The sequence below is a fragment of the Danio rerio genome, chromosome 8, assembly GCF_049306965.1.
Source record: "Danio rerio strain Tuebingen ecotype United States chromosome 8, GRCz12tu, whole genome shotgun sequence".
Lineage (NCBI taxonomy): Eukaryota > Metazoa > Chordata > Actinopteri > Cypriniformes > Danionidae > Danio > Danio rerio.
Window position 1 is genome coordinate 3,502,501 of NC_133183.1, and position 27,331 is coordinate 3,529,831.

At 36.4% G+C, this 27,331-nt stretch overlaps 1 protein-coding gene across 1 annotated transcript in view; it reads right to left on the reverse strand.

Moving 5' to 3' along the window:
* Positions 1–27,331, reverse strand: part of plat (plasminogen activator, tissue) — a 49,533-nt gene that overhangs the window by 16,106 nt on the left and 6,096 nt on the right. Inside the window, exons 2-8 of the mRNA XM_002663051.7 lie at positions 16,243–16,331; positions 16,108–16,150; positions 15,602–15,736; positions 10,382–10,492; positions 5,515–5,689; positions 4,908–4,999; positions 873–1,047 (exon numbers count right to left, since the gene is read on the reverse strand). Coding sequence (XP_002663097.1) covers positions 873–1,047; positions 4,908–4,999; positions 5,515–5,689; positions 10,382–10,492; positions 15,602–15,736; positions 16,108–16,150; positions 16,243–16,305 — 794 coding nt within the window. The 5' untranslated portion in view covers positions 16,306–16,331. The remainder of the gene's footprint in view (positions 1–872; positions 1,048–4,907; positions 5,000–5,514; positions 5,690–10,381; positions 10,493–15,601; positions 15,737–16,107; positions 16,151–16,242; positions 16,332–27,331) is intronic.

The following is a 27,331-nucleotide window of genomic DNA, read 5'->3' on the forward strand; positions in this document are numbered from 1 at the left end:
ATTAACTAAAATAAACTTAAAGATAAAAATAAAAAGGGCAATTTTGTTAAAAATTAAAAATATATAAAAAATAAATACCATTAAAACATTGACATTTCAACATATACATTCCAGTGAAAGTATATTAAAGTTAGTCATTACAAACACAGTGTATTTTAACAGTCACATTGTTTGGGATTACTAAACAGTCAGTCCACTGTTATTAAATAATTAAGGAAGAAGTCCCAAATCCTGTAGAATATGTGCATTTTTTGTTTGATTGATTAAGTCAACCTTTCCATTGCTATACAGGAAGACATTTCCTTAATCCAGAGTGACAAAGATGGAGCATGAGTACTTTTCCAGTGAATGGCAATCAGGCGCTTCGCATTTAATAGACACAGATTTATAAACCGCAAATTAATTATTGAGCCAATCCAGAGCCCCCTTCTTCCGAGGGCCCTGGTGCTTCAGCCCCACCTAGCACTTATGTTAATCCAGCCCTGGTTGTGTGTTGGTAATCTGTGGTGTTGGAAGCTTTGTGTTTGTGTTTTGTATCTGTGATATTTGATGATGTTTAGTAACATTTTGTGAGGCCAAAGATGTATTTGTACATATGTGGACAATAAAGACTTCAAATCTAATATTAATAAAACTAATAATATTGACCTTAAAATGGTTTAAAACAATTAAAAAATGCTTTTATTCTAGCCGAAATAAAACAAATAAGACTTTCTTCAGGAGAAAAAATATTAGAGGAAATACTGTGAAAATTTCCTGAATCTGTTCAACATCATTTGGAAAATACCTGAAGTTCACAGCAGGGCGAATAATTCTGACTTCAACTGTAAGTGTTGTGCAGCTAATGCTGAAGCAGTAATAATTGATCTTGCCTGCAGAAGTTATGACTGCCGATGCCCATCTCTCTGGCATCAGATCTCCACGCGTTGTAGATTTTATGAGAAACAGCGGGTGAATCCCACGGCAGACACTTCAGACCGCTGCGTGTGATGGCTTTCGTCCCTCTGTAGGTCTGACCTGATCTCTGAGCACACTCCAGATACGGGTCTGACAGAACAATACAAAATACACAACATTACACACATCAATTCAACATGCATGTCTGTGTCTGCATTGTAAAATATGCAGGGTTCCACATGATTCCCTAATGTTGTCCCAACACAAATCGATGATGTTAACTTGATTTATTGTATAATTTTAAGTTTGAACATGAAACGATTAAGTTGTCCCCTAAAAAACTAAAAAATTGTGTCGATTCAGATTCAAGTAGTTTGAATAAGCAGCAAAACCTTATTATAAAGATATTGCACTTATCTAAAACTATTGGTCTGACAATTTTAAATGCACAATAAATGAAAACCTAAACAAAACACAAGTCACTAAAAAACGAACTGAAATAAAATAATCTATTTTTAATATTATTAAAAAAGAATAATAAAAAAATATATATTATGTGGCGTGAAATTTTTTTTTTAAAAAATCCCACTTTTACAGACAAACACATCAGTCGAGAGCATGACTATTATATACAAAAGCATATTTTCTGCATAAACATATGTAGTATGATCATCATTATGATGAAGATGGTCTGAATTCTTTATAATTTTTACTTTTATTTGCTGCATTTGTATGGTTTTGCATTCAGTGTCTGTTCACAACATAAACAAATTGCTCTGAGCACATTCCAGAGACACGGTTCTGATGCAACAATAGACAACATTACACACACTTACTGTTTCGACATGCATGTCTGCCTATGCGCAGTAAAAAATGCAGGGTTCCACACAATTCCTTTATGTTGTTCCAATACAAATCGATTATGTTAACTTAATTGATTTTAAAATTTGAAGTTTGAACATGAAACGATTAAGTTGTCCCCTAAAAAACTCAAAAATTGTGTCGATTCAGCTCATTTTAAATAAGTAGCTTGAACGAGCAGCAAAACCTTATCATAAAGATATTGCACTTCACTAAAACTATTGGTCTGTCAATTTTAAATGCAGAAAAAATGAAAACCTAAACAGTAAAAGTCACTAAAAATGAACTTAAATAAAATAATACATTTTTATTAGTATTAAAAAAATTATTTAAAAATTATGTGGCGTGGGAAAAAAAAAAAAAAAAAATCACACTTTTACAGACGAACACATCAGTCGAGAGCATGATCATTATATACAAAAGCATATTTTCTGCATAAACATATGTAGTATGATCATCATTATGATGAAGATGGTCTGAATTCTTTATAATTTTTACTTTCATTTGCTGCATTTGTATGGTTTTGCATTCAGTGTCTGTTCACAACACAAACAAATTGCTCTGAGCACATTCCAGAGACACGGTTCTGATGCAACAATAGACAACATTACACACACTTACTGTTTCGACATGCATGTCTGCCTATGCGCAGTAAAAAATGCAGGGTTCCACACAATTCCTTCATGTTGTTCCAATACAAATCGATTATGTTAACTTAATTGATTTTAAAATTTGAAGTTTGAACATGAAACGATTAAGTTGTCCCCTAAAAAACTCAAAAATTGTGTCGATTCAGCTCATTTTAAATAAGTAGCTTGAACGAGCAGCAAAACCTTATCATAAAGATATTGCACTTCACTAAAACTATTGGTCTGTCAATTTTAAATGCAGAAAAAATGAAAACCTAAACAGTAAAAGTCACTAAAAATGAACTTAAATAAAATAATACATTTTTATTAGTATTAAAAAAATTATTTAAAAATTATGTGGCGTGGGAAAAAAAAAAAAAAAATCACACTTTTACAGACGAACACATCAGTCGAGAGCATGATCATTATATACAAAAGCATATTTTCTGCATAAACATATGTAGTATGATCATCATTATGATGAAGATGGTCTGAATTCTTTATAATTTTTACTTTCATTTGCTGCATTTGTATGGTTTTGCATTCAGTGTCTGTTCACAACACAAACAAATTGCTCTGAGCACATTCCAGAGACACGGTTCTGATGCAACAATAGACAACATTACACACACTTACTGTTTCGACATGCATGTCTGCCTATGCGCAGTAAAAAATGCAGGGTTCCACACAATTCCTTTATGTTGTTCCAATACAAATCGATTATGTTAACTTAATTGATTTTAAAATTTGAAGTTTGAACATGAAACGATTAAGTTGTCCCCTAAAAAACTCAAAAATTGTGTCGATTCAGCTCATTTTAAATAAGTAGCTTGAACGAGCAGCAAAACCTTATCATAAAGATATTGCACTTCACTAAAACTATTGGTCTGTCAATTTTAAATGCAGAAAAAATGAAAACCTAAACATTAAAAGTCACTAAAAACGAACTTAAATAATATAAAAAAATTTTATTAGTATTAAAAAAATTATTTAAAAATTATGTGGCGTGAAAAAAAAAAAAAAAAAAAAATCACACTTTTACAGACAAACACATCAGTCGAGAGCATGATCATTATATACAAAAGCATATTTTCTGCATAAACATATGTAGTATGATCATCATTATGTTGAAGATGGTTTGAATTCTTCATAATATTTACTTTTATTTGTTGCATTTGTATGGTTTGGAAGTCAATATTCATTCATTTTCATTTTCTTTTCGGCTTAGTCCTTTTATTAATCCGGGGTCGCCACAGCAAATTAAACCTTAACGTATCCAGCAAGTGTTTTACGCAGCGGATGCCCTTTCTGCTGCAACCCAACACTGGGAAACACCCATACACACTTACATTCCCACTCATACACTATGGACAATTTAGTTTATTCAATTTACCTATACCATATGTCTTTGGACTAGTGGGGGGGCCCGGAGCACCTGGAGGAAACCCACGCCAACAGGGAGAACATGCAAACTCCACACAGAGATTTTTTCGCACAAGACAAAAATGTTAGCTATGTAAACACTAAAGACCCGTCCAAACACATGAGCTATAGGGGAATTGAATAAACTAAAGTGGCCTTAGCGTATGAGTGTGTGTGTGAAAGAGTGTACGTGGGTGTTTCCCAGTGTTAGGTTGCATCCGCTGCATAGAACATATGCTGGATGCACTGTAAAAAATGCAGGGCTCCACACAATTCATTCATGTTGTCCCGACACAAATCGATTAGGTTAACTTTAGGTTGACACTTTTCACAAATTTATGTGGGTTGGACATAAAAAAGTTAAGTTGTAGCAATGAAATCTGAATAATTGTGTTGTTTTAGCTCATTTTAAATAAGTATTTTGAACAAGCAGCAAAAATCTTTAAAAATAAATTTTTTTGTCGGTTGTCGGTTCATTCTGCTGTGGCAACCCCAGATTAATAAAGAGACTAAGCCGAAAATAAAATAAATGAATGAATGATTAACTTATTAAAATAAGTTAAAGCAACGTTAAAATATTTGTTGAGCGTCATTACATTTTAACAGCGCTATCATCTATTATTAAGAGTTTTGCACAAGACTAAAACGTTAGCTATGTAAACACTAAACGTGTTGTGTTCACTCGGATTATCTACAAGTACTGCAAGTTAAACTGAATCGAAATGTATAAAAACTAAGAAATGTGGAGACACGGTGGCTCAGTGGTTAGCACTGTCGCCTCACAGCAAGAAGGTCGCTGGTTCGAGTCCTGGCTGGGTCAGTTGGCATTTCTGTGTGGAGTTTGCATGTTCTCCCCGTGTTGGCGTCCAAACACATTTGCTATAAATTGGCAGTAGTGTATGAGTGAGTGTGTGTGTGAATGTGAGAGTGTATGGCTGTTTCCCAGTGCAGGGTTGCAGCTGGAAGGGTATCCGCTGTGTAAAACATACGTTGGAGTAGTTGGCGGTTCATTCCGCTGTGGCGACCCCTGATGAATGAAGAGACTAAGCTAAAGGAAAATAAATGAATAGAAATGTGTGTGTGTGTGTGCGTGCATACCTATTACACATGTCGGTAAAGAGCAAAACTCCCATGAGATCTGAGCCTTTTTATATACATAACACCAAGGTTTAGAGTCTCCGTCTGGATTCCTGATCAATAAAACACAAAGCAAATTATTCATATAATCTTAAATAAGCATTATAATAATGGTCACAGCATTAACTACAGGCTTATTTCCTGCCTATTATCAAGATGTTAATTGTTTATTAGCACTTATTAAGTAAGATGTTGAAAATATGATCCCCAGTATTGTGCATCCCTAACACACATATCAATGTTTGGTCAGTAATGCCCCATTCACACGGGGCGTCTGCATTGTGGATCCGTCGGCGCCGCTTCAGAGGCGTTGCTCACTGTAGAAGTTGGGACTAACTCAACTTTTCAAGCGTTGTCGGAAGCGTCAACCAATCAGATTGCTGTATGCAAATACACCAGCTAGACATTGGCCTATTGCTGACTGAATTTCATTGGCTGACGCTTCTATGACGATCGCTTCAGCCCCAACTTCAGACACGCCTTCAGTCACGCATTGGCGCTGAAGCCCCGTGTAAATGGGGCGTAAGTGCATGCATTAAGAATACAGCGTGAGCTCCAGCTCCAGCACCTGCAGTAGTTGTGGTTCCCCAGACCCAGTGTGCTCGCCTCTGGTCTCCTCGCAGTGAACTTCTTCCCTCGCAGAGAGCTGGAGTTCCAGTTAATACACTCCATTCCTGACGAACTGACGCTCCACGAGCCTCGATATCCCAACCCCTGACCTCTGGAGCATCTCTCAAGAGTATCTAACAGAAGCACAGACTCTCATTCATATGCATGTACAGTCAAGACACATACTGTTCAAACCCATGGCAAACTCTGACCTAAAGCACACATCTCCCAAAACATAACAAGATCATCGCATCATTGTGGATAAAAAATATATTTCTCAGCTTTTATTTGCATTTAAAAAACATCTTAAAGTCAGAATTTGCCAGAGGTATATACAGCGTGAATGGATTGGGGTTTGACTGTAAATGTAGCAGACAGAAGATGCAAGCCTGTGCAGTCATGATGATGCGGAATGTGAAGACAAATGAACAACAGGAGATCAATACATGCAGCTCTTTGCTGAATTCAAAGCACTGCAGTAAACTGGAGAGGAAATACTGTGTAGAGATGCGACATGTGTTGCAGTTGGTGCAGGTGTCTGTTTGTAGGATTTTAGTGAGCTCAATTTAGCAGCTAGCAACTCCAAAGATTGTGCTGGTTTGTTCGTAAAGATACCAGTAGAGAAAATATATCAGATGATCAAATTACAGAATTAAATTGCTGCACAAGATCAATGTGTTCATAATACATATTCTTATTAAAACATGCTTCGGTTAATTTATCTAAAAAAATTATTTCAAATTGAGACTGACTGCAACTAATAATGGTAACATTATCTCTAAGCTACTTAAAGGACTATCTTACAAGTAATTTACACTGAACTTACAGTACTAGCAATTAACAACACAAAAAAAGCAATAGGTTATGCTAACTGAATTTTTGACTACATTGCTGGAAAAAAATAAAGCTATACTAGTAAAAAATACAATAGAAATAAGTTTAAAATACTGGCAACTACTTATATTAACATTACTACTATTTATCAGTATCAGAAATAATAAACAGGGTATATGCCGAGCTAGTGCTGTTCCCATGCTGATACACTTCCGGTGACCTGTTATTGTGAACTTTTTTCCATTTTATACGGTTCCTTATACAGCATCGATGTTGTAATGTCATTAAAATACATTCAGTTAAATAAACTTTAGCATTTATTTAGTTACTCAAGCGTAAAACGAGACAAAAAGCCGTTTACTTGCACGCGCCTGTCAGAATCGGCAGACTAACGCAGAAGCTCCATTGAATACACTGGGGTAAAATAAATGCTCATATTATAAAGATATGGCGGGGGAAATGTAATTTAATGCAGTGTTTCTTGTACAATCTGAGACCCACTTTAAATCGAATATCACTCAGCTAATGGAGATCGCTGATTTTTAAAGAAAACAGACCTTAAACGCACCGGATTTTGCATTGGCATTCAGTTCGCCGGAAGCGCTTAATCCTGGTTAATGGCAAAATAAAAGTCCTATTAGCATGCTTCCGCATATACCCCATTATACAATATTTTACTGTAATCTATCAATACTGAACTATAGTGACTTTTATTCAGCAACAAACATTATTCAGTCCCAGGACTTTGGTTTTGAGATCCAAAAAAATCAACAAGATTTTTAATAACTCACTAAATCACCTGATTTTTGTGTATTTTGTCTATTATACAATTTTTACTGTGATTAACAATAACAAAAAATAGTACATTTTACTCAAAACTAACAATATTCAGCCCTTCTAGGTTCTTGAAGTAAAAAAAAATAAACATTTTACAATATTTTTCAGTATTTTGTCTAATATACAATATTTTACAGTAATAACAACAGCAGAAAAATAGCCACTACTAAGAAATACTAGATTTGACTAACCACATGACCAACTAACACTATTAAAAACAGTAAGTTAACCTAGCTATACTGAACAGCTCTAAACATATTGATGAACAGCAGTATTAAAGGGCACCTATTACGCAAAAATCCCTTTTATAAGGGGATAAATACAGTTGTGTCGGCAGTGTGTGATTATAAGCAGTTATAAGCAATGGTAAACATGTGTTAACTCTACTTTATTATAATCGGACTTGATAATTACAGAAACACTTTGATTGACATTCTTCTTTTGTACGTGTCATCAGAGGGCAAAAGCCACGCCCACTAGTGACCATCTCTCTCATTAGCATAAACAGCAGCCCTGAGTGAGAAGCAGCCATCTGTCCATTAACCATTATGCTGTGTTAACAGCAGCAGGGAAGGCACATCAAGTAAGAGTGATTTACATGTTAAGTCAATGCAAACGCGTGAATAGACATCCAGTGGCGCGATATGCGTGAATGTCGTGGCACGAATGATGTGAATTGCGCGAATGACGCGATACGCGCAAATGGTGCGGTGCAAATGGCGCATCGAGAATTGAGCATTTAGCTTGAATTGAGCAAATAGCTCAAGTTCAAAAATCTGAACTTAAGCGGACATTCGCGCCACGTTAACCAATCAAGAGTGTGCTCTTGTGGGGGCGTGATTGTGACGTACGCCTGTTGTTGGTGTCCCAGGGGAACAGTGCATCAAACTGGGCTTGACTCAGTCAGAAGCACCGCAGAAAGCCTCCATCATCCAGGAATAGTTTCTGGAGGAGTTCATGAGCTCACAGAGCTGGATGCAGATCTGAACAGATCTAGTGGGCTCAGACACAACCCTAAACGTATTGACGCTGTTTTTCAGCCTTAATAAAACATATTTTTCTTCTTAATAAAATCCATGTTAGCCATTTAGAAATGATGCTGGAGTCACCGGGCAGACAGATGGCCTGCCCATTACGTGAATCCTCGTCTGTTCTGAAGTGAATTTGACGCCCGAATGAAGCAAATTTGACGTGCAAACGAAGCGGGGTTTGATGCGCGAATGCAGCGAGTAACCTCAAGTGTTCACGCGGATATTTACGCGCGTATAGCGTGATTTATCCGCCCGTTCCGCGTCTAATGTGAACACAGCATAAGAGAGCTGCTGAAGATAACGTCAGCATAGACTAAGAGGATTATAGATGTGGAGTTTTAGATGAACATAGATTACCGTTTTCGGACACACTTCTGCACACATTTTCAGTTTTTCACACAGATATAACGTCAGTACTGTTTTTGAATCTGCTGTTGTGCTAAATTAAAATGGAATAAAATCCCTGTCTTAAATAATTCATGCTTAAATAAAATTCACACATTCGTAATTATAATATCGTACAGGAAAACGCAACGTACTCGTAGTTTTACGAGGGTACAATTCCAAAATCTGCGAACAGACACAGATACAACGTTTTCTTTGTCTGTTTGTATATGACTGATAAATTTACGAGTTTCACCATGGACACAAAGTCCTGATTACGAATACGAATCAAACAGCGACACTCCACTGTCAAAATTACGTCACCTATGTCACAGGCATTAATAAACAAGCGAGAGCCATCTATCACAACGACGTGCCTGCTGGGCACTCAGAGCCCTCACACACAGTATCAGGTAAAGCCTGGTTTATACTTCTGCGTCAAGAGACCGGCGTAACCCACGGCGCATGCAACGCGCGTAGCTGTGCATTTATACCTCTGCAAGCTGTCTCTGTTGGTCTGCATTGACAATTCCGAAATGCTAGTTGGCAGTGAGGTGTAAATGTTCCTCTGTGTCGAGTTTCTTCGCTGCTGTTTTGCTTTTCCTAAACACTTCCTGGATGTACAAGTGGCTCAAACTCGCTCATTTTGAGGCAGGAACTGGCGGACGTGCAACAACTTTAACTATGAGATAAACACAAAACAAAACTTTCCATCCGGAGCTCCTTCACGGGACTCCACACTTGTAAACAATCGCTCCATTGGGCTCGCGCCATTCGCATGGCTCTCGGTCTCGCCCAGACTCGTCAGCGCTACCAAGCCGACCAATCACAGAGCTTGCGCTAGGCGTCGTTGCGACGTGTAGTTACATTTTTTGAGAGGTGCACGTCAGCGACGCCGACGGCCACGGCGAAGGGCTATGCGTCAGCACTGTAGCATACGCCGACGTTTGACGCAGAAGTATAAATCAGCCTTAAGAGTTTTGTTATTGCCTTTTTGAGAAATGTCCGTCATGAGCTGTAATAAAGGTTGAGACTTAATGAGGTGCATTTTCGCTGTGTTTCTTGGACATTTTACAGATCAAAATTAAGAATGGGACGAGGATAGTGAGCTAGCACAATGTAAGTTAACATTACAGGCAGCAAGCGCAGTATCAGTATCTCTTGTTTATCAATGCCTGTGACAGCGATGACGTAATTTTGACAGTGGAGTGTCGCTGTTTGATTCGTATTCATAATCAGGACTTCGTGTCCATGGTGAAACTGTATTTCGTGTTTGTAAAGTACACCCATCGTAAATTTATCAGTCATATACAAGCAGACAAAGAAAATGTCGTATTTGTGTCTGTTCTAATCGCAGATTTTGTAATTGTACCCTCGTAAAATTATGAGTACGTTCCGTTTTCCTGTACGATTTTATAATTACGGATGTGTGAATTTTATTTACGCACAAAATATTTATGACAGTGATTTTATTCCATGAATTAAAGGGATCTGAAGTGCCAACCTATTTTAAAAAGAGCACAATCTCATTTGAATTTAAAGCGACAGTCTCCAAAATGCCACAATTACGATCAAAGCCTGAAATGGTCAGTTTCAGAGAGTTGGAAAACCGTATTTGTGTGGTATTTTGAGCTGAAACTTCACACACAAACACAAAAATCAGAGACTTATTTTACATCTTGTAGAAAGGGGCATAATTGGTCGCCTTTATTACTAATAAACATGTATTTTTCTACTCACTGATTTCACACTGTGTGCCTGTAAAGCCGGGCGGACACTGGCAGATGAAGTCACTGGAGTAAAGCGCTTCTTTACACGTCCCTCCATTATAACACTTAGACACGAAGCATTCTGCAAAACACAAGAAAAACAGAATTAAACGTGTGCATTCATAACCGGAGGACTGTTTATGAGCAAATCACATACTGACGTCAGACACCGCTGTGGTCAAACCAAATATTTAGGTAGTTGACCTAAAATAGTGTAAGCATAATTAATTGGGTGTAAAGCGGTTTGCATAATGATTATTACATCACTTTATTATTAGGAATAGAACAAGTTTTACAGCATGCGGATCAATAAATTGTGGTCAAATTTTAATGGTAGTAATACAGTGTTGTAACTCAAAATGACATGTGTTTTTAATTCCAGTAATTTTTCCGTGACATATTCAGAGCAAATATTCTGGATCTGCTTCAGAAAGTGGCTCATGAGGAGGAATGAAAAACAGGTGGTGCTGCACAAATGTGTTTCTACCAATAAACACACAATAAAGACACATATATATTAGACAGAGCTCAGCATACAGCAGGGAAAATAAGTATTGCATGCATTGTCATGTTTTTTTCCTGGGAGTAATATCTTTAAAGGAGCTGTTGACATGGAATTAAAGCAGATTTTGGTAAAAACTCAAACAATACAAACATAAAAAAAAATTCTGTGTACTAAAAGTGAAACGACAGAACGGGAAAGCACAGAACTACTGAAGCGTATCTAATACTTCATCTCAAAGGCTGTTTTGGTGCAGCTTAAAGACACCTCTATTATGGAGAATGAAGTCACATGCATTGTTCAGGTGTGAGTTTCTCACAGACATCAACAGAGTGTCAGAATCATAGGGCCCTATCATACACCCGGGGCAGTGTGGCGCAAGACGCGGCGCAATAGTCTTTTGGTAGTTTCAGCTTGGCGCAAGAGTCGTTTTGAGGCGTTGCGCTACGCTGTTTGACTAGCAAATGCATTAGCGCTCAATTGTGCGCATGTAGGCGTTGTGGTTCTGAAGGCGTTCTGAGGCGGACCGCTGGCGCGTTGCTATTTTGAGAAACTATAGTAGATTTTTCATTAGACCAAAACTAACCCGGTCTAAACTCCAGCGCAGAGTTGCGCCTCGCTTACACACTGCTTAATACGCACAAGAGAGCAATAGGCAAATATCTTTACATATGAAAAAATGTAAATATTAAGGATATATACAGGATATAATAAGAATAGATATAGGATATAAATATAAAGGATTAAATTATTACAAAACATATTATTTTCTAGCCTACATAAATATGAAAAATCACTGCTTTTATGTCTTCTACATCTCGGGAGGCTTTTTCAGTTCATTCATAACAATTTGCTTTTGTATAATGTTATTATTATTAGCAGTATTATTTATTATATCCATATTTATATTTGTTTTATTAAAAACAAGCTTAGATTTGCCCACCTGTCAGGTTTTAGACCATATGGGGCACAGCATGTGTATTAGGATATAACTCAGTATTTTGAGCACACTTGGTCATTATTGTTCATTTATTCGTTTGCTGGAAATTAGAACTGAATTTAGAAATAGTTTTGAAACGAATATTTGCGCTTAACAAACGCAATTAATTATTTATAGACTAATTGATGTCTGTGCGTAAAGGTTTCCCTATCCAAGAGCGAAAGTGAAAGTGATCCATTATCTCTCATTCTCACGCAGTAGATGCTCTGTTTAACAGTTTTCTGTTAAAAAACTCTTAACTGTCAACTGTTTGCTTGTGAAATGCTCATTTTTTCCACTTAGACTTACTTTGCGTCCTGTAAATAGCGAATGCGCTTATGGCGCAACGCAGCTGACTCTTAATGGGAATGGGAGATGAGACTCTAATTGGTTTATTCTCAAAACACACCTGTAACTCATTAAGAAAATAAACTCAACCCTTTTAGACCATGCGCCGCGGCACAAAGCGGATTTTCCAGTCCTTAAATTAGCAAAAATGCGTTCTGACACGCCCTGAAAGAGTTTGCGCCCTGCGTTTTGCGCATGGACCGTCAAAATAGAGCCCTTAATGGTTCTGTGGGTCTCGTCTATCAAATCTGACCTTTATTCTGTATTTTCTGTTAGATTCGGATCAGGTGATTGGCTGAGCTTGAGTTTCTTTCTCTGAAAGTATCTGAGTGTGTCCTTGGCTGTGTTTTGGATCATTGTCCTGCTGAAATGTGCACCCTGGTTTCATCTTCATCCTCCTGCTAATGTAGATGTTGGACTGAAGCAGCTGATGTTCATTTACACTGAGGAAGGGCAGAGGGTTGCTGAAGAACTACTAAGAGATTTCAGCTGCAGTCTTGGCCTTCACTGCAGAACTACACCTTCCTTTTTTTCATCTCTTCAATTTTTTTTGTCAGGGTTCTGCCACTCTGGTCTTGTAAATTCTTGTTTTGGGGGCAGAGTCTGGACACTAGCTCTGTCTTGTCCTGTTTCTGTCATTGTATCTGTCTCTGTGTGCGCGCGCCATCGTAGGTGTGTGAAAAGCATGCGCGCTCCCGCTTAATGCGGCTGTGAGGGCTCTGCGTGGCTCGGTCGCACACTTTTGTTCTAGTGTTTGTGTTTTGTTCTGTCAGCATCGCGCTGCTTCATTCTCGGCGCCTCCGTCTAGTTGGTTTCGTTTTTGGTTGGCGCTGAGATGAAGCATGCGCGTTGCATATGTGTGAGCGCACGCTAAGGTGCTTTTACCTATCGTGTGCTCGTGTCTTGCGTCATTTGTCAAGACACGTGGCTCTGTGTTTACATTGTGGTCACATGCTTTTGTTGTGTGCTTCAGTGTTGTGTTTGTCTTGTCATACAAATACGCGGTTAATGAGTTCTCTCTTTGGCTGCGTGTTCAGTCTTGTTTTATGTGAGAGCATGGCTTTATCTCGTTGTGTCATGTGCTCTCCTGTCTATTGTCAAGTAAAACCCTCCTTGTTAACCCATGATTACTTTCTCATGTTCACCTGTTTGTGTCAATTTATTTCTGTTTATAATCCCCTCATGTCTGCTGTCCTGTGCCAGTTCGTCATTGTATGTCATCATACATCATCATCATCATGATCCGTGCCAGCCCGCCCTGTCTAGTTTGGTTTGTTTATTTGTTTTGTTAATGTTTTTCCCCTCGGGATAGTTTGTTTTGCTGTTTTTGCCTTTTATTTTGTTTTATTCTAAATAAATTCCTTATTTACCCTGCACTTGGGTCCTTGCTCCATTTTCCCTTCACTGAACCGTGACACTTTTTCCCTGTGTCATTTCATTCTATTACGCAAAACTTTATTTGTAAACTAATTAGATTTGTTTTCTTTTCATATACGGATTTCTTTGGTTGTTACCAACATCTGATGAAAATTTAAAGCAAACGGCACCTTTAGAAATATGTTTTTTCTGAGAAAAATGGTAACGTGTTCAATAGTTATTTCCCCTATTGTAAATGAGTACAGATCTCTCTTTTACATTCATATTTTTAAAGGATCCTTTGCAATTACCCATTGGTGCATAAACATCAGATTAGACAGTACTGAAGCCAAAACTGGAACAAATTTAACAAAAAATCTTAAGATTACAGTAAAAAAAATGAGCAGTCACAAATTAATATGACTGGGAAAAATACTAAATAAAATTAACAAACAGGAGAAATCAAGAGAAACATAAAAAAAGATAAAATTTAGTTGTTATGTTTAATTAAGTAGTTAGGTTTAGTTGTATTTTGTAATTCTTCTTTTGCAATAACTCATTTTCATTTAAATGCATTATTTCTGAAGATGTTCTGTGACCAAACTTTTATTTTAATGAATGTATCTGTTTAATAAAAAATGTTTTGTTGGACATAAATGCAATAACAATTTTTTAATTATTTTTCAAATGAGCAATATCACATGAGTAGTAGTTCGATGTGGTTGTATATTGGCACTGGTGGGAGGCCTTGCGTTGTGGTGCCTTGGTGTCCCACCAGTGATGATATCCAGCCACATCGCACTGCTACTCATGAGATATTGCGTTTATACAACAATTTGACGGCATAATCGTGTATATAAAAAAGAAAATCAAACACAGACAGTCTAAACCAGTGGTTCTCAAACTTTTAAGCCAGCGACCCCTTACGTAAGATCGACAAGAACTCACGATCCCCCACTAGAAAAGCATATACAAGCAATAAAAATAACTTATTTTAAGCTGTTCACAGAACAGCAGAAACTGTTTCTCATTCACCAACGTCACTTTAGAGCGAGTGTTTGAAGGATTCGCTAGCGTAATGTCTAAAGTGATGACAAAACAGCTGATTTTGCTCACATTTTAAGACTAATGAAATGCCATCAGTCTAAAGAGATTTCCCAGTATTTCTCTTTTGCAATCGGAAGATCACAATAAATATCCCCGAAAAAGCCAAAGCAGCGCAAAACACTACCAGATTACTGTTGTGCTTGCTATAAGGAAAAACGCTAAACAACAATACAATTCACACCAATTATATGGTATAAATACAGCACTACAACATACAAAAGAGAGAGATCGAAAGACATTTACCAGTTTAATAATGATTTGATCAGCTGTAGTTAGAAATTACGCAGTTTTTATCTTCTAAGGACTTATTATGCGCTCTCTGTCTTAGGTCTGCTCAATGACAGGCTAACGGCCACCTACGCGCTGTCTCTGAGAAAATATAAATATTTAAAACAGGCACTATTCTTATAAATAAACTGCATAGTTGCAATCCAAACAACTACATTCTCGCCTGAAAAAGCCTCAAAACTACATTATGTTGTCCAACAGCTGCAATATTTGTCAAACTGTAGAGTGTCCTCTGCTTGTTGCTGTATGTGGGCGAAGTAATACACAAGGGTGAAGAGGCTGGACGTACAGCTTTCAGCCAATCAGATTAAAAAACCAGACAGAACTGCTGTATATATATATATATATATATATATATATATATATATATATATATATATATATATATATATATATATATATATATATATATACATATATATATATATATATATATATATATATATATACATATATATATATATATAAAAATTATATTCATCAAATATTTATTTTCAAATATTAATTTAATTACATTAAATAGTTTATTTGTAACGCATTACAGCAATCAGTGTTTGTAATAATCTTTATGGTAGATGTGTGTGTGTCTGTGTGTGTGTATGGTCACTTACTAGTCACAGGGACCTCATGACAGCGAGCTCTTCCTCTTAACGCACAGCGGCAGAACTCGACTTTCAGTCCTTTCCATCGCAGCCACGTCACACCAATGTCTCTGACCGCGGCCGAATTAGAGTCTACACACGCTTCTGACACACAGACAGACACACACAATTAAATGAACACATAATGATTGTAATCATGTACAGATGCAGATTAAATTTTACGTCTATGAGATGGATGTCATCTGCTGTAAGTGGGCGGAGCTAAAGATTTCATTTGCTGCATTTTATCCGCTGTGATTGGTGGAATTACTTTGAATGTAAACTACATGTTGCCGTTTAACAAAAATGCAGAAAGCAGAAAGCACACAAGATAAATGTTGTATTTCATACACGTCATTAGCACAGGAACTACAGCGGAAATAATATAAGCAGTATATGAGAGAGTTTTCATATATAGCCAGACAATAAAATAAATAAAGAAGGAAGGAAACAAGCATGGTCTGAATAGATCTCACCTCTATAATTGCGAGTTCCTCTTTTTTGTCTGTCATGCAGCTCCTATCAGAGACGCAGAATGTTAGTCATACATTAATAATCAGACTCACTGATATATATCTCTCACACGCACACACACACGCACACACACTTACTGTGGGATCTGCAGCACAGCTCAGAGCAGACAGAAGCAGCAGCAGGTTCAGTAATAAATTCATGCTCTCCTGCAGATCTCTGTATTCTCCTGCAAAAAACAAACAAGCACTCATGCATTATGTTATTGATCATAGGACTTTTTGTAAAGCATAATGTACTATGGATGTCAATGGCTGTTTGTTCTCCAACATTTTTCAGAATATCTTATTTTATGCTAAACAGAAGAAAGAAACTCACTCTGAATGGATCATTTGAATCTGTAAATCATTTACTGACATTAAACAGATAACATGAATCAGTAAATCAATTATTGTGGACTCACTCTAAATCAATTACTGAACTCTCACTGGAGACTTGCTCTGATTTAATCGTGCAAATCATTTACAAAAAACTCACTCTAAATAGATAAAAAAAATCATTTACTGAAGACTCACTCTAAATGGAAAAAAAAATGAATCAGTGAATCAGTTATTGTAGATTCCCTCTAAATGTAAAATTTGAATCTGTGAATCAGTTATTGTAGACTCTCTCTAAATGAATAATTTGAATCAGTGAATCAGTTATTGTAGACTCTCTCTAAATGAAAAATTTGAATCAGTGAATCAGTTATTGTAGACTCTCTCTAAATGAATAATTTGAATCAGTGATTCAGTTATTGTAGACTCTCTCTAAATGTAAAATTTGAATCAGTGAATCATTCATTGTAGACTCACTCTGAATGTAAAATTTTAATCAGTGAATCAGTTATTGTAGACCCTGAATTAATCATTTGAATCAGTGAATCAGTTATTGTATACTCTGAATGAATAAATTGAATCAGTGAATCTGTTATTGTAGACTCGGAATGAATAACTTGAATCAGTGAATCAGTTATTATAGACTCACTCTAAATGATTAATTTGAATCGGTGAATCATTTATTGAAGACTCATTCTGAATGGAAAAGTTGAATCAGTAAATCAGTTGTTGTATAATCACTCTGAATAAATAATTTGAATCAGTGAATCATTTATTGAAGACTCACTCTGAATGAATAATCTGAATCAGTGAATCAGTTATTGTAGACTCTGAATGAATAATTTGAATCAGTGAATCAGTTATTGTAGACTCTGAATGAATAATTTGAATCAGTGAATTAGTATTTGTAGACTCTCTCTAAATGTAAAATTTGAATCATTGAATCAGTTATTGTATAATCACTCTGAATAAATCATTTGAATCAGTGAATCAGTTATTGTAGACTCTGAATAAATCATTTGAATCACTGAATCAGTTATTGTAGACTCACTCTAAATGAATAATTCGAATCAGTGAATCAGTTGTTGTAGATTCACTCTAAATGAATAATCTGAATTAGTGAATAAATTATTGTAAATTCATTCTAAATTAACAGTTTGGATCAGTGAATCAGTTATTGTAGATTCACTCTAAATTAATAATTTAGAGTGAATCTTTTTAATATAATATAATATTAATATAATAATTTAAAGCTTACAACCACCTGAATAAATGACAAGGAAAAATTTGCATTTGTGCATGAACTATCCCTTTAAATCTTTATAAACCTTTCTAAAGTAACTGTAATCGTATGTAATCATATGCAAGTTGCTTATACACGATTATTGGAAATAAAAATACCATCTGTGACCAAGTTGGCAATAATTGCAACCATAAAAACACATGCATTTAAAGTCAGCCCTCAATGTAGTGGTTAGTTAACACGGTTTGCATTATGGGTGTGACTTTTGTGCAGGAAACATATGGACCCACTGACATGAGAGACAAAACACAGGCACGCACACACACACACATACACACACAAAACACAAACAGACTCACAATCAACACAAACTGATCAGTCTGAGCTGATGCAGAAACACTGGCACTTTTCTTCCTCTCCTTCTATCTGTTCTCGTCTGTTTCTTTATTATCTGACCTCATTCAGAAAGTGCAACGGCTCTCAGTGAGTCACTATGAACTCTGTCTTTCTGACTCACAGGACTATAAAACCACAGACTGCCAACAACCTCACACTTAAGGGTATTTTTGTCCTTCCTTTTCCATTTACTTTCCTCTCAAAAAGCTTTCAAACATCCTACAAAGCAGGGCTGCTCAAAATATATATCGCTTCAGCATCGATATCGCAATATGATCATTCGCAAAACACTGCTGAGTTCCAAAATCCATTTGTGTTGGGAAAACATGAAGGAATTAAGTGAACTCATTAGCTTTTACAAATTTAAGTGAGTTCAACAAAACAGGGTGGCTCAGTGGTTAGCACTGTCGCCTTACAGCAAGAAGGTTGCTGGTTCGAGTCTCGGCTGGGTCAGTTGGCATTTTAGTGTGGAGTTTGCATGTTCTCCCCGTGTTGGCGTGGGTTTCTTCCGAGTTCTCCGGTTTCTCCCCCAGTTCAAACACATGCACTATAGGGGAATTGATGAACTAAATTGGCCGTAGTGTATGAGTGTGTGTGTGTGTTTGTGTGAATGAGTGTGTATGGGTGTTTCCCAGTACTAGGTTGCAGCTGGAAGGGCATACGCTGTGTAAAACACATGCTGAAATAGTTGTCGGTTCAATCTGCTGTGTCAACCCCTGATAAATAAGGGACTAAGCTGAAGTAAAATGAATCCATTGATGTGAAAAATAATGTGTTTTTGAACCACAATGGATGTCAGCATCTTCTAGAACCCCTAAACAAAAACTAAACTTCATGAAAGCCTTTAAGTTTGAGTCTATTACAAGACAACCCTGAGTCTATACTGTTGTCTTATAAAAAAATCACATTAATGTCTGTCATTGTACCTCTCCAGTAAATGCATCCTGGTTTATTAATGACGTTGACATGTTTGCATTTAGCAATCATAAAAATGGAGAGCAAGAAAATTTGGTAACCCTTTAGTTTAGGGCACAGCTCATGGTATTAACAAATCATTAACTAACACTACTACCTTAATAAATGACTAATTAGCTGCTTATTAATAGTTAGTAAGGTAGAAGTTGGGTTTAGATTTTAGGTAGAATTAGGGAAGCAGAGTAAGATCATACTTTATACCCACTAATGAACAGTTAATAACTTAAAGGGCCATGACACCCCCCACTTTTGAGTCAGGTAAAAGAGCATAGAATCACCAAGAGGCGAAACTCAAGTGTAATTTGGGAAACAGCCACTAGAGGGTGCGGCAGCTGTTTTGGTGGCGGCCAAAACTCTAATAGAACAACAGCATATAATAAGTCTGTAAAATAAACTATTAAAAGTGCTGATGATTGTGATAATAAGTGTTGTATTGTCGTCTTTCAGGTTGTATCTCAACTTTAATGCGCTTTTTAAATAAATAAATAAAAAACAAAGCAGCTGCTTGCCGTCGCAACAGTAATGAGATCCAATGGACGGCTGATCACTTTCACTCCAAAATGGCGGAATCCAGGGCTGTTGCTGGGCGCTGCTGTTGCAATGAAACGTTCTATTGAGTGTCACCTCTTGGTCATTCTAAGCTCTTTGGTTCAGGTCCACCTCAGAATTTTTTCAAAAGATGCATCATAGTGGGCGTGGAGCTCCACGAGCAAAGGGCAGGAGTGGGCGTGGCCAGCAGAACAGGGGAGAAGGAGGGGAGCGAACAGCTGTTGTCAGTCAGCTCACAAAATGAGACACAAACCATGCGGAGACCCATGATTTCATACTTTACAAAGTTAAAATGTAAAGAAATAAACAGTCATTTAATGCCCTGCTACATTTGTAATTTCTTATACACATAAAAAACAATTTATTCATTCATTCATTCATTTTCTTGTCGGCTTAGTCCCTTTATTAATCTGGGGTTGTCACAGTGGAATGAACCACCAACTTATCCAGCAAGTTTTTATGCAGCGGATGCTCTTCCAGCCGCAACCTATCTCTGGAAAAAAACACGATTTATATCATTATAAAGAAAATTGTGTTCATAAAAACACTATAAATGAGGACTTCTCCCTCAATCTCCGGGTCTGAATGCAGACTCAGTGCAGCAGGTCTCCTGCCCAGTCTATTTTAACCATTAGCCCTGCTGGTAATCTGGAGGATTTAGGCGAACGCAGCAGCACGGAGATGTGTCTAAATGTGAACAAACTCCTGATAAAAGACGACGTCAGCCATTCTTCAATTCTCATACTGCTCTCACGCCAAATGCTTGCAGCACACAAACAGCTTTGCTGTATGATCGGTCCTGACAGCATCACGGGGAAAAACACGCAACAAACCCCGTGAACCATGAAAACAAACACATACAACCATTCATGAACGGCTAAATACTGTGTGCCGTGGATCCACGAACGCGTCTCACCCAGTCATCAACGTAGGATTTCACAGCTGAGCTTGGCACTGGGCAGCCAGGTCTACTTTGTCTTCAGAAAGCACGTGTCCTGATGAATAATTAAGCAGCCGGCTCTTCTCATAGGATAAGAAAACTCGGCTATGAATAATAATGAGAAACCGACGTGTCATCTTTGCACTTGCAGTTCTGCGCCAAGTCGCCGATTTTGATCCCTCCTAAAAAATCATTTTAAACCCGGAAGCTGAAATTAGCTGACAAAAGCTCAAAATTATCCAGTTTTCCCCACAATTAAAGCTGACACCCTCTTAACTGATGCTCAACACACACAAATCTGATAAAATCTCAAAAAAGGTACTCAAGGGTTTCATGAACCTTTAATAATAGGCAGGTAATAAGCCAGCAGTTGATAGTATGAATTGTGACCGAAACTCAAATTTTACTGAAAATTTAGATTTTATACATCTCAAATAAAAGCCCAATTTTTACAACAAATAAAGCATAAAATGTATTAGATTTAGACTAAAACAGGTGTGAGGATATTTCAAAGGAATAAAACAAAATCACATTTACTGTACACTGAAAAAACGATTCATTGGATTTACTCAATTTGTTTAAGGTAAGTGGCTGCAAACAATTTATATGGGCTTAATTTAAACAAATTAAGTTGAACATGACTACATTTTACTACAGATCAGTGTATGTCCAAAATATATCCTCTAAAAGACAAGTCAATAAATAAGCAAACGAATTTTGTCACTTAATGTTGTTTTAAGCCGAAAAAGTGGCACATTTGCCAATTTAAATGGTGAAAATGTGCAACATTTAGTGCCCACAGTCAGGTTTGTGTTTGTGTGAAAGTCATTCCTCACTTTCGGCCCCAAAGGCAGAACAGAGCTCCATTGTCCAGCAGACAGAAGACATGTGGGAGGGAAGAATAGAGGGATAGATTACTGCAAACGTGATGAGTGAGTCCAAAAGCTTGTAAAGGAGTGAAGCTGAGTCACAGCGCGCACAGACAGAGAGAGAGAGAGAGAGAGAAGCAAAACCTAAACAAGATTAAACCTAAAGAGAGAGAGAGAGAGAGAGAGAGACTGTTACTACTAAATTACTGCTTTGTAACTTGATATGTTCTTTAATGTAAACATTGCAATGCCAATAAAGCATACTGAATATAATTGAATTAATAGAGAGAGAGAGATAGAGAGAGAGAGTTTTCGGTTTTGCCCCAAATACACCACGACTAGAGAAATATTTTCCCCCAATTTGAAACACTAAAGTCAATAACTAATGACTAATTGATTTTTTAATTTAAATGACTCAGAAAAACTTTACCATGTACTCTGAGAGGAGGAATTGACATCTAGACTAGCTGCAAAATATGTACACACCCTACGCACCATAAGAAATGGTTAATGTAAATGCATGTGTCTTATTAAATGATTAAAACTTTTTATTATTATTATTATTATTATTGTTATATTTATCAAATGTATTCTTTTTTGTCGTTATTTTTTATCTGTATTATTATTGTTATTATTATTATTTTATTATTATTATTTTTATTTTTTGATGGTTTTAATATATTTCATATTTAAAGTGCTTTGGCAATACTGTACTGAATGTCATGCCAATAAAGCAACTTGAACTTGAGAGAGAGAGAGAGAGAGAAAGAAAGAGTGTGTGTGTGTTCATACATATATATCTATCTGCATCAGTCCATCTGTGAGCTCTCGATAAATATGAGCACTGAGAGAACACATGCAGGATAAGAGCAACTGCTTGCTGTTTACAAGCCAAAACTAGGGTCAGGGCTGTGCAATATATATAAAATAGCACAAATATACATACTGTGGTGGTTTGAGTGATTTAATACAAAAGCATGTGTGTCTGCCACCAGCACACCCTCTGAAAGACTGTTCGGCACATCAGGAAATGAATGTGAATTTCTGAAGCCAAGCAGGTGGACATGGAACTCTTCTCTAATAACTGATTTCTTTTATCTTTGCCATGATGACAGCACATAATATTAGATAAGATATTTTTCAAGACACTAGTATTCAGCTTAGTGACTTTTAAAGGCTTAACTAGGGTATTTACGGTAACGTTAGGGTAATTAGGCAAGTCATTGTATAACAGTGGTTTGTTTTGTAGACCAGTGGTTCTCAAACTGTGGTACGCGGGCTTCCTCCAAGTGGTACGCGGAGGAATCGCCAAATAATGAAATAAACAATTAACACTTTTAATCCTTTGATGTTGTACTATAATATAGATGTGATCAGCTTTGGCTTTTTTGTAAAGCGTACGATCACAGCGCTGTGCTTATAATGTTTATTTTAGTGCAATGTGTCATAAGCTGCTGAAAATCAGTTTCCGAATTGATTCTGAAGCGTGATTTGACTGCCATGAAAACTGGCCAATCACAGTCGACCTTGTTTAGTTTTTGCGTGAAACGTAAGGGCGGGACAAATGCTTTCTGTGTTGCAGAGACAGAAAAAACAACTTAAAAACAAATGTTTTGTTGGAATAATGCTTCTCGGATGTTTTCACTATCGAGATGTCTAGCAGAGTAATTAAACCGCGGACATATTTCCTGCCTATTTGATGATCTTCATACACGTTTTGCTCTCCAACAGCCTTTATACAGTCTGAATGGCGGCGCGGCAATAGAGGTATTGCGCAATTACTCATTTCTGGAAAGGTGGCGAGTGCTTTATTTTAACACGAAAGCGCATTTATGTGCGCAAATCGCTAAAACAGATATGCGAGCTCTTAAATTTCAAATGAACTGCAAGTCCTCTCATGATCGCGTGTGTGCTCAGATTGAACAAATTTTCCATATTGTAAAGAAAAATAGTGTAACAAATGTAAATAAAAGGCAAAATTTAAATCTTTTCATCATATTCTTAATAAACCTTTCAAAGCTTGAAAATATTGTTTAAAAAAATTGGCAAAAAGTGTCTCTATGGCCTTAAAGATTATGTGGTAGTTTTACCAGTGCTATTGAAAAAGATTAATTGTCATGAAAGGAAAAATGGACCATACTTCCTTTGTTTGTGCAAATTCCTTTACATGTAGCTTTGGGATTTAAGCAATTAAACCATTCAATCAGGTTTACACTTAAAAGTGATTTCATAATGAAAATCTGATTTTTTTTTTCAAAAGTAACCAACTTGTACTTTTTAAAAGAGTGCTTTGTACTTTTACCTAATATTAGTTGTATTTACTAAAATGTGTGTTATTTTAGCAGTGTAATAGTATTTTTACTTGAGTACAAAAATATTTCACAAGCATTTAGTGCAGGTTTATTATACTATTAATATATGATTAATAATAATAATTATTATTATTATTCATGTTATTTATTTGTATCAATTCCTATGCAATATTTTATGGGTTGCTGAGAATACATTTCAGGTCTTCAATACATAGCATGTCAGTCTTGAAAATAAAAAATAGCTGCTGGAAAAAGTGCTTAAAATTCCTTGATTTTCATTAGGCTGTGCCTGTATGAACCCTGTCATATGAACATTTAACATATATTTCAAGATTTGTCTAAAAGTGTATGAATATGACATAGCCTATATTTATGAGGTCCAAGCAACATTTCCAGCTTTTGATGAATAGGCTACTATGAATACTTTAGATTTAAATACAGCAATTTTCCTTTTACTTTTATTTATATATATATATATATATATATATATATATATATATATATATATATATATATATATATATATATATATATATATATATATATATATATATATATATATATATATTACCTGCAAGCAGTTAATGTTCAGACTATTTAAAATGTTTAAAGTGACTGACAATAATATATATTCTTAATAATAGGAATTAATCTGACTCGTTTTCAAACTGTGCATAGCTGTAGCTGCTTAATTAGGCCTACGGCGCTATTTTTTTCAATACTGGTCATTATGGTGGTACTTGGAGAGACAATTTTTTTCGAAGGTGGTACTTGGTGAAAAAAGTTTGAGAACCACTGTTGTAGACTATCGAAAACAAATACTGCCTAAGGGGGCTAATAATATTGACCATAAAACTGGTTTAAAAAGAATTAAAAACTGCTTTTATTCTAGTCAAATGCAAATAATAAAACAAAAAAGACTTTTTCCAGAAGAACAAATATTATAGGAAATGCTGTGAAAAACTCCTAATTCTGTTCAACATCATTTGGGAAATACTTGAAAAAGAAATTCACAGGAGGGCCAATAATTCTGACTTCAACTGATGCTCCATCCATAGAAATGTGGAAAAAAGAAATATTGAACTGTATTGGACTGGAGAGACTTATTTATGTCATCAAAGGCAAGCAGAAGGACTTTGACTATCTATGGGAACCATATATGAATATTATGTAATTTGTGTGTTTATAAACATGTATTTATTTATTTATTTATTTATTTATCTATCTATTTATTTATTTATTTATTGTATTATTTATTTTGTCATATATATATATATATATATATATATATATTATTTATTTTACTTATATATATTATTATTTATTATATATATTATTTATATATTAATATATTTTAATATATTATTTGTTACCTATAGTATTTGAATGTGTATACGTGTGTATGTATGTATATGTGTATATACATATATATAAGAAGGCTGCATTGTTGTCTGTATGCCTAGTTAATGGGGAGAAAAGGAAAAAAAATCAATAAACATATTGAAAAAAAATAATTCTGACTTGTTTTCTGAAATTCTGAAATGTCTGATTTGTTTTATGCAATATTAAAGCTCAATAATATGAAACTTATGTTGGTTATACATTTTTTTAAAAACATCGTATTGCATTATTTTGCAGGGTATCTCTATCGCTTCAATATCGCAACGTCCTACAGTAGGATGTAAACGTCAGCACTGGCAGACCTGGTGGGTTATTAGCAATCTTTAAGGAATCTGACTTAAACCAACAAAGTCTCAGTGTGTCTGTAAAGCACAACGCTAAGGCATTAGAGCATGCTGGAAATGTGCTGACTAATGCAAACACACATGCACTGAACTTAAAGGGACAGTTCACCCACAATTTACAATCTTTTGGGAACAATATTGGGGGAAAAAACAGCCATTAGCTATATTTTCATCCATATTTTTGAATATTGCATAAAAAAGAAATGCAAAGATGTGCATGAGAGTGTAAACAAATGTATAAGCACAACTGGCATAAACTTTCTATCTGATCAGAAAAAATGTGCATAACTTTTAAACAAGTGGAGGAAGTGATGACGATATTTTAATATTTGGGTGAACTATCTCTTTATTAAAAGCCAGAGGAATCGTGTGCACGAGTCTTGCTTAGTTTTGCAAGCTTTGTTAAATCACATTGTGTGTCTAATCTCCCACATGACGTTTATACACACGCAGCGCTGGTCGTTCACTGCACAAGCATGCAGTTTGGTAATTCTGCAGATAAGAGCAGCTTCACACACAGCAGAATGTTATTAAGGGAATAACGGATTCCTGAGCATCAACGTCACACGAGCCTGAAGCACTTTATACAGCCGGCCTGAATTATAGTCTGATTACTCTAAATGTCTGAGATGTACACTAAAATATCTGTACATTTCTGTATTTTGTGATTCATGCTTTTATTTCAGCTTCTGAACTGCATTATAGGCGCTTGATCTTTCATTGAATAATTTTTGATGTTGAAAAGTTTGAAGTGGTTACTTTCATTGACATTTTTTATAGTTTCAAGTGATATTTTGTCTGCATTTGCTGCCAGTACATTTTTTTTGTTATTGTAAGGGTTTATTTATATATAGTTTCTTAAACAATGACTGCTCTTTGCGTGGGTTTCCTCCAGGTGCTTCTGTTTACCAGCTAGTCCAAACACTTGTGATGTGCGATACCACTGATTTCCGATCCGATGCCAAGTAAAATGAAGGCGAGTATCGGCGATAACAATCCGATTCCAATACTGCCCAAAAATGACTGTTTGAGAAATTAAAGTAACAAGTCATTCATTCATTTTCTTGTCAGCTTAGTCCCTTTATTAATCCGGGGTCGCCAAGTTTTTACACAGCGGATGCCCTTCCCGCCGCAACTCATCTCTAGGAAACATCCACACACACTCATACACTACGGATAACTTAGCCTACCCAATTCACCTGTACCGCATGTCTTTGGACTGTGGGGGAAACCGGAGCACCCGGAGGAAACCCACACGAATGCAGGGAGAACATGCAAACTCCACACGCCAACCGAGCCGAGGTTCCAACCAGCGACCCAGGAACCTTCTTGCTGTGAGGCGACAGCACTGCCCTCTGCGCCACTGCCTCGCCCTAAAGTAACAAGTAGTGTACCTAAAAGTGTCACTTTATACTGAACAAGGCCCCGTCTAAACTAATTCGTTTTAGTTTTAAAACGCATAAGTTTTGCTACGGTTACGCAATCAGTCCACACTACGCCGGAGTTTTCGAGCATCGAAAACGGAGTGTTACGGAAATCTGAAGAGCCCATTTTCATTCTGAAACGCTGCTACTCCATCTCAGTGTGGGTGAGGGAAAACGAAGACGTCTGAAAACGGAGGCGGGGCTGCTGAGATTCGCTACCTGGTTGGGGCTTTTGTGTCATTGCATATCCTTCCCTTATTCGTCAAGCCCCTATCACATGACTATAACACATGGCTTTAACACTACCGGGAGACAGCAGGGGTCTGTTCTTCGTACCTAGCTTAAATGATCTAAGATGATTTGGCAGATCCTGGATCTTTTCATCTTGATAACTGATCT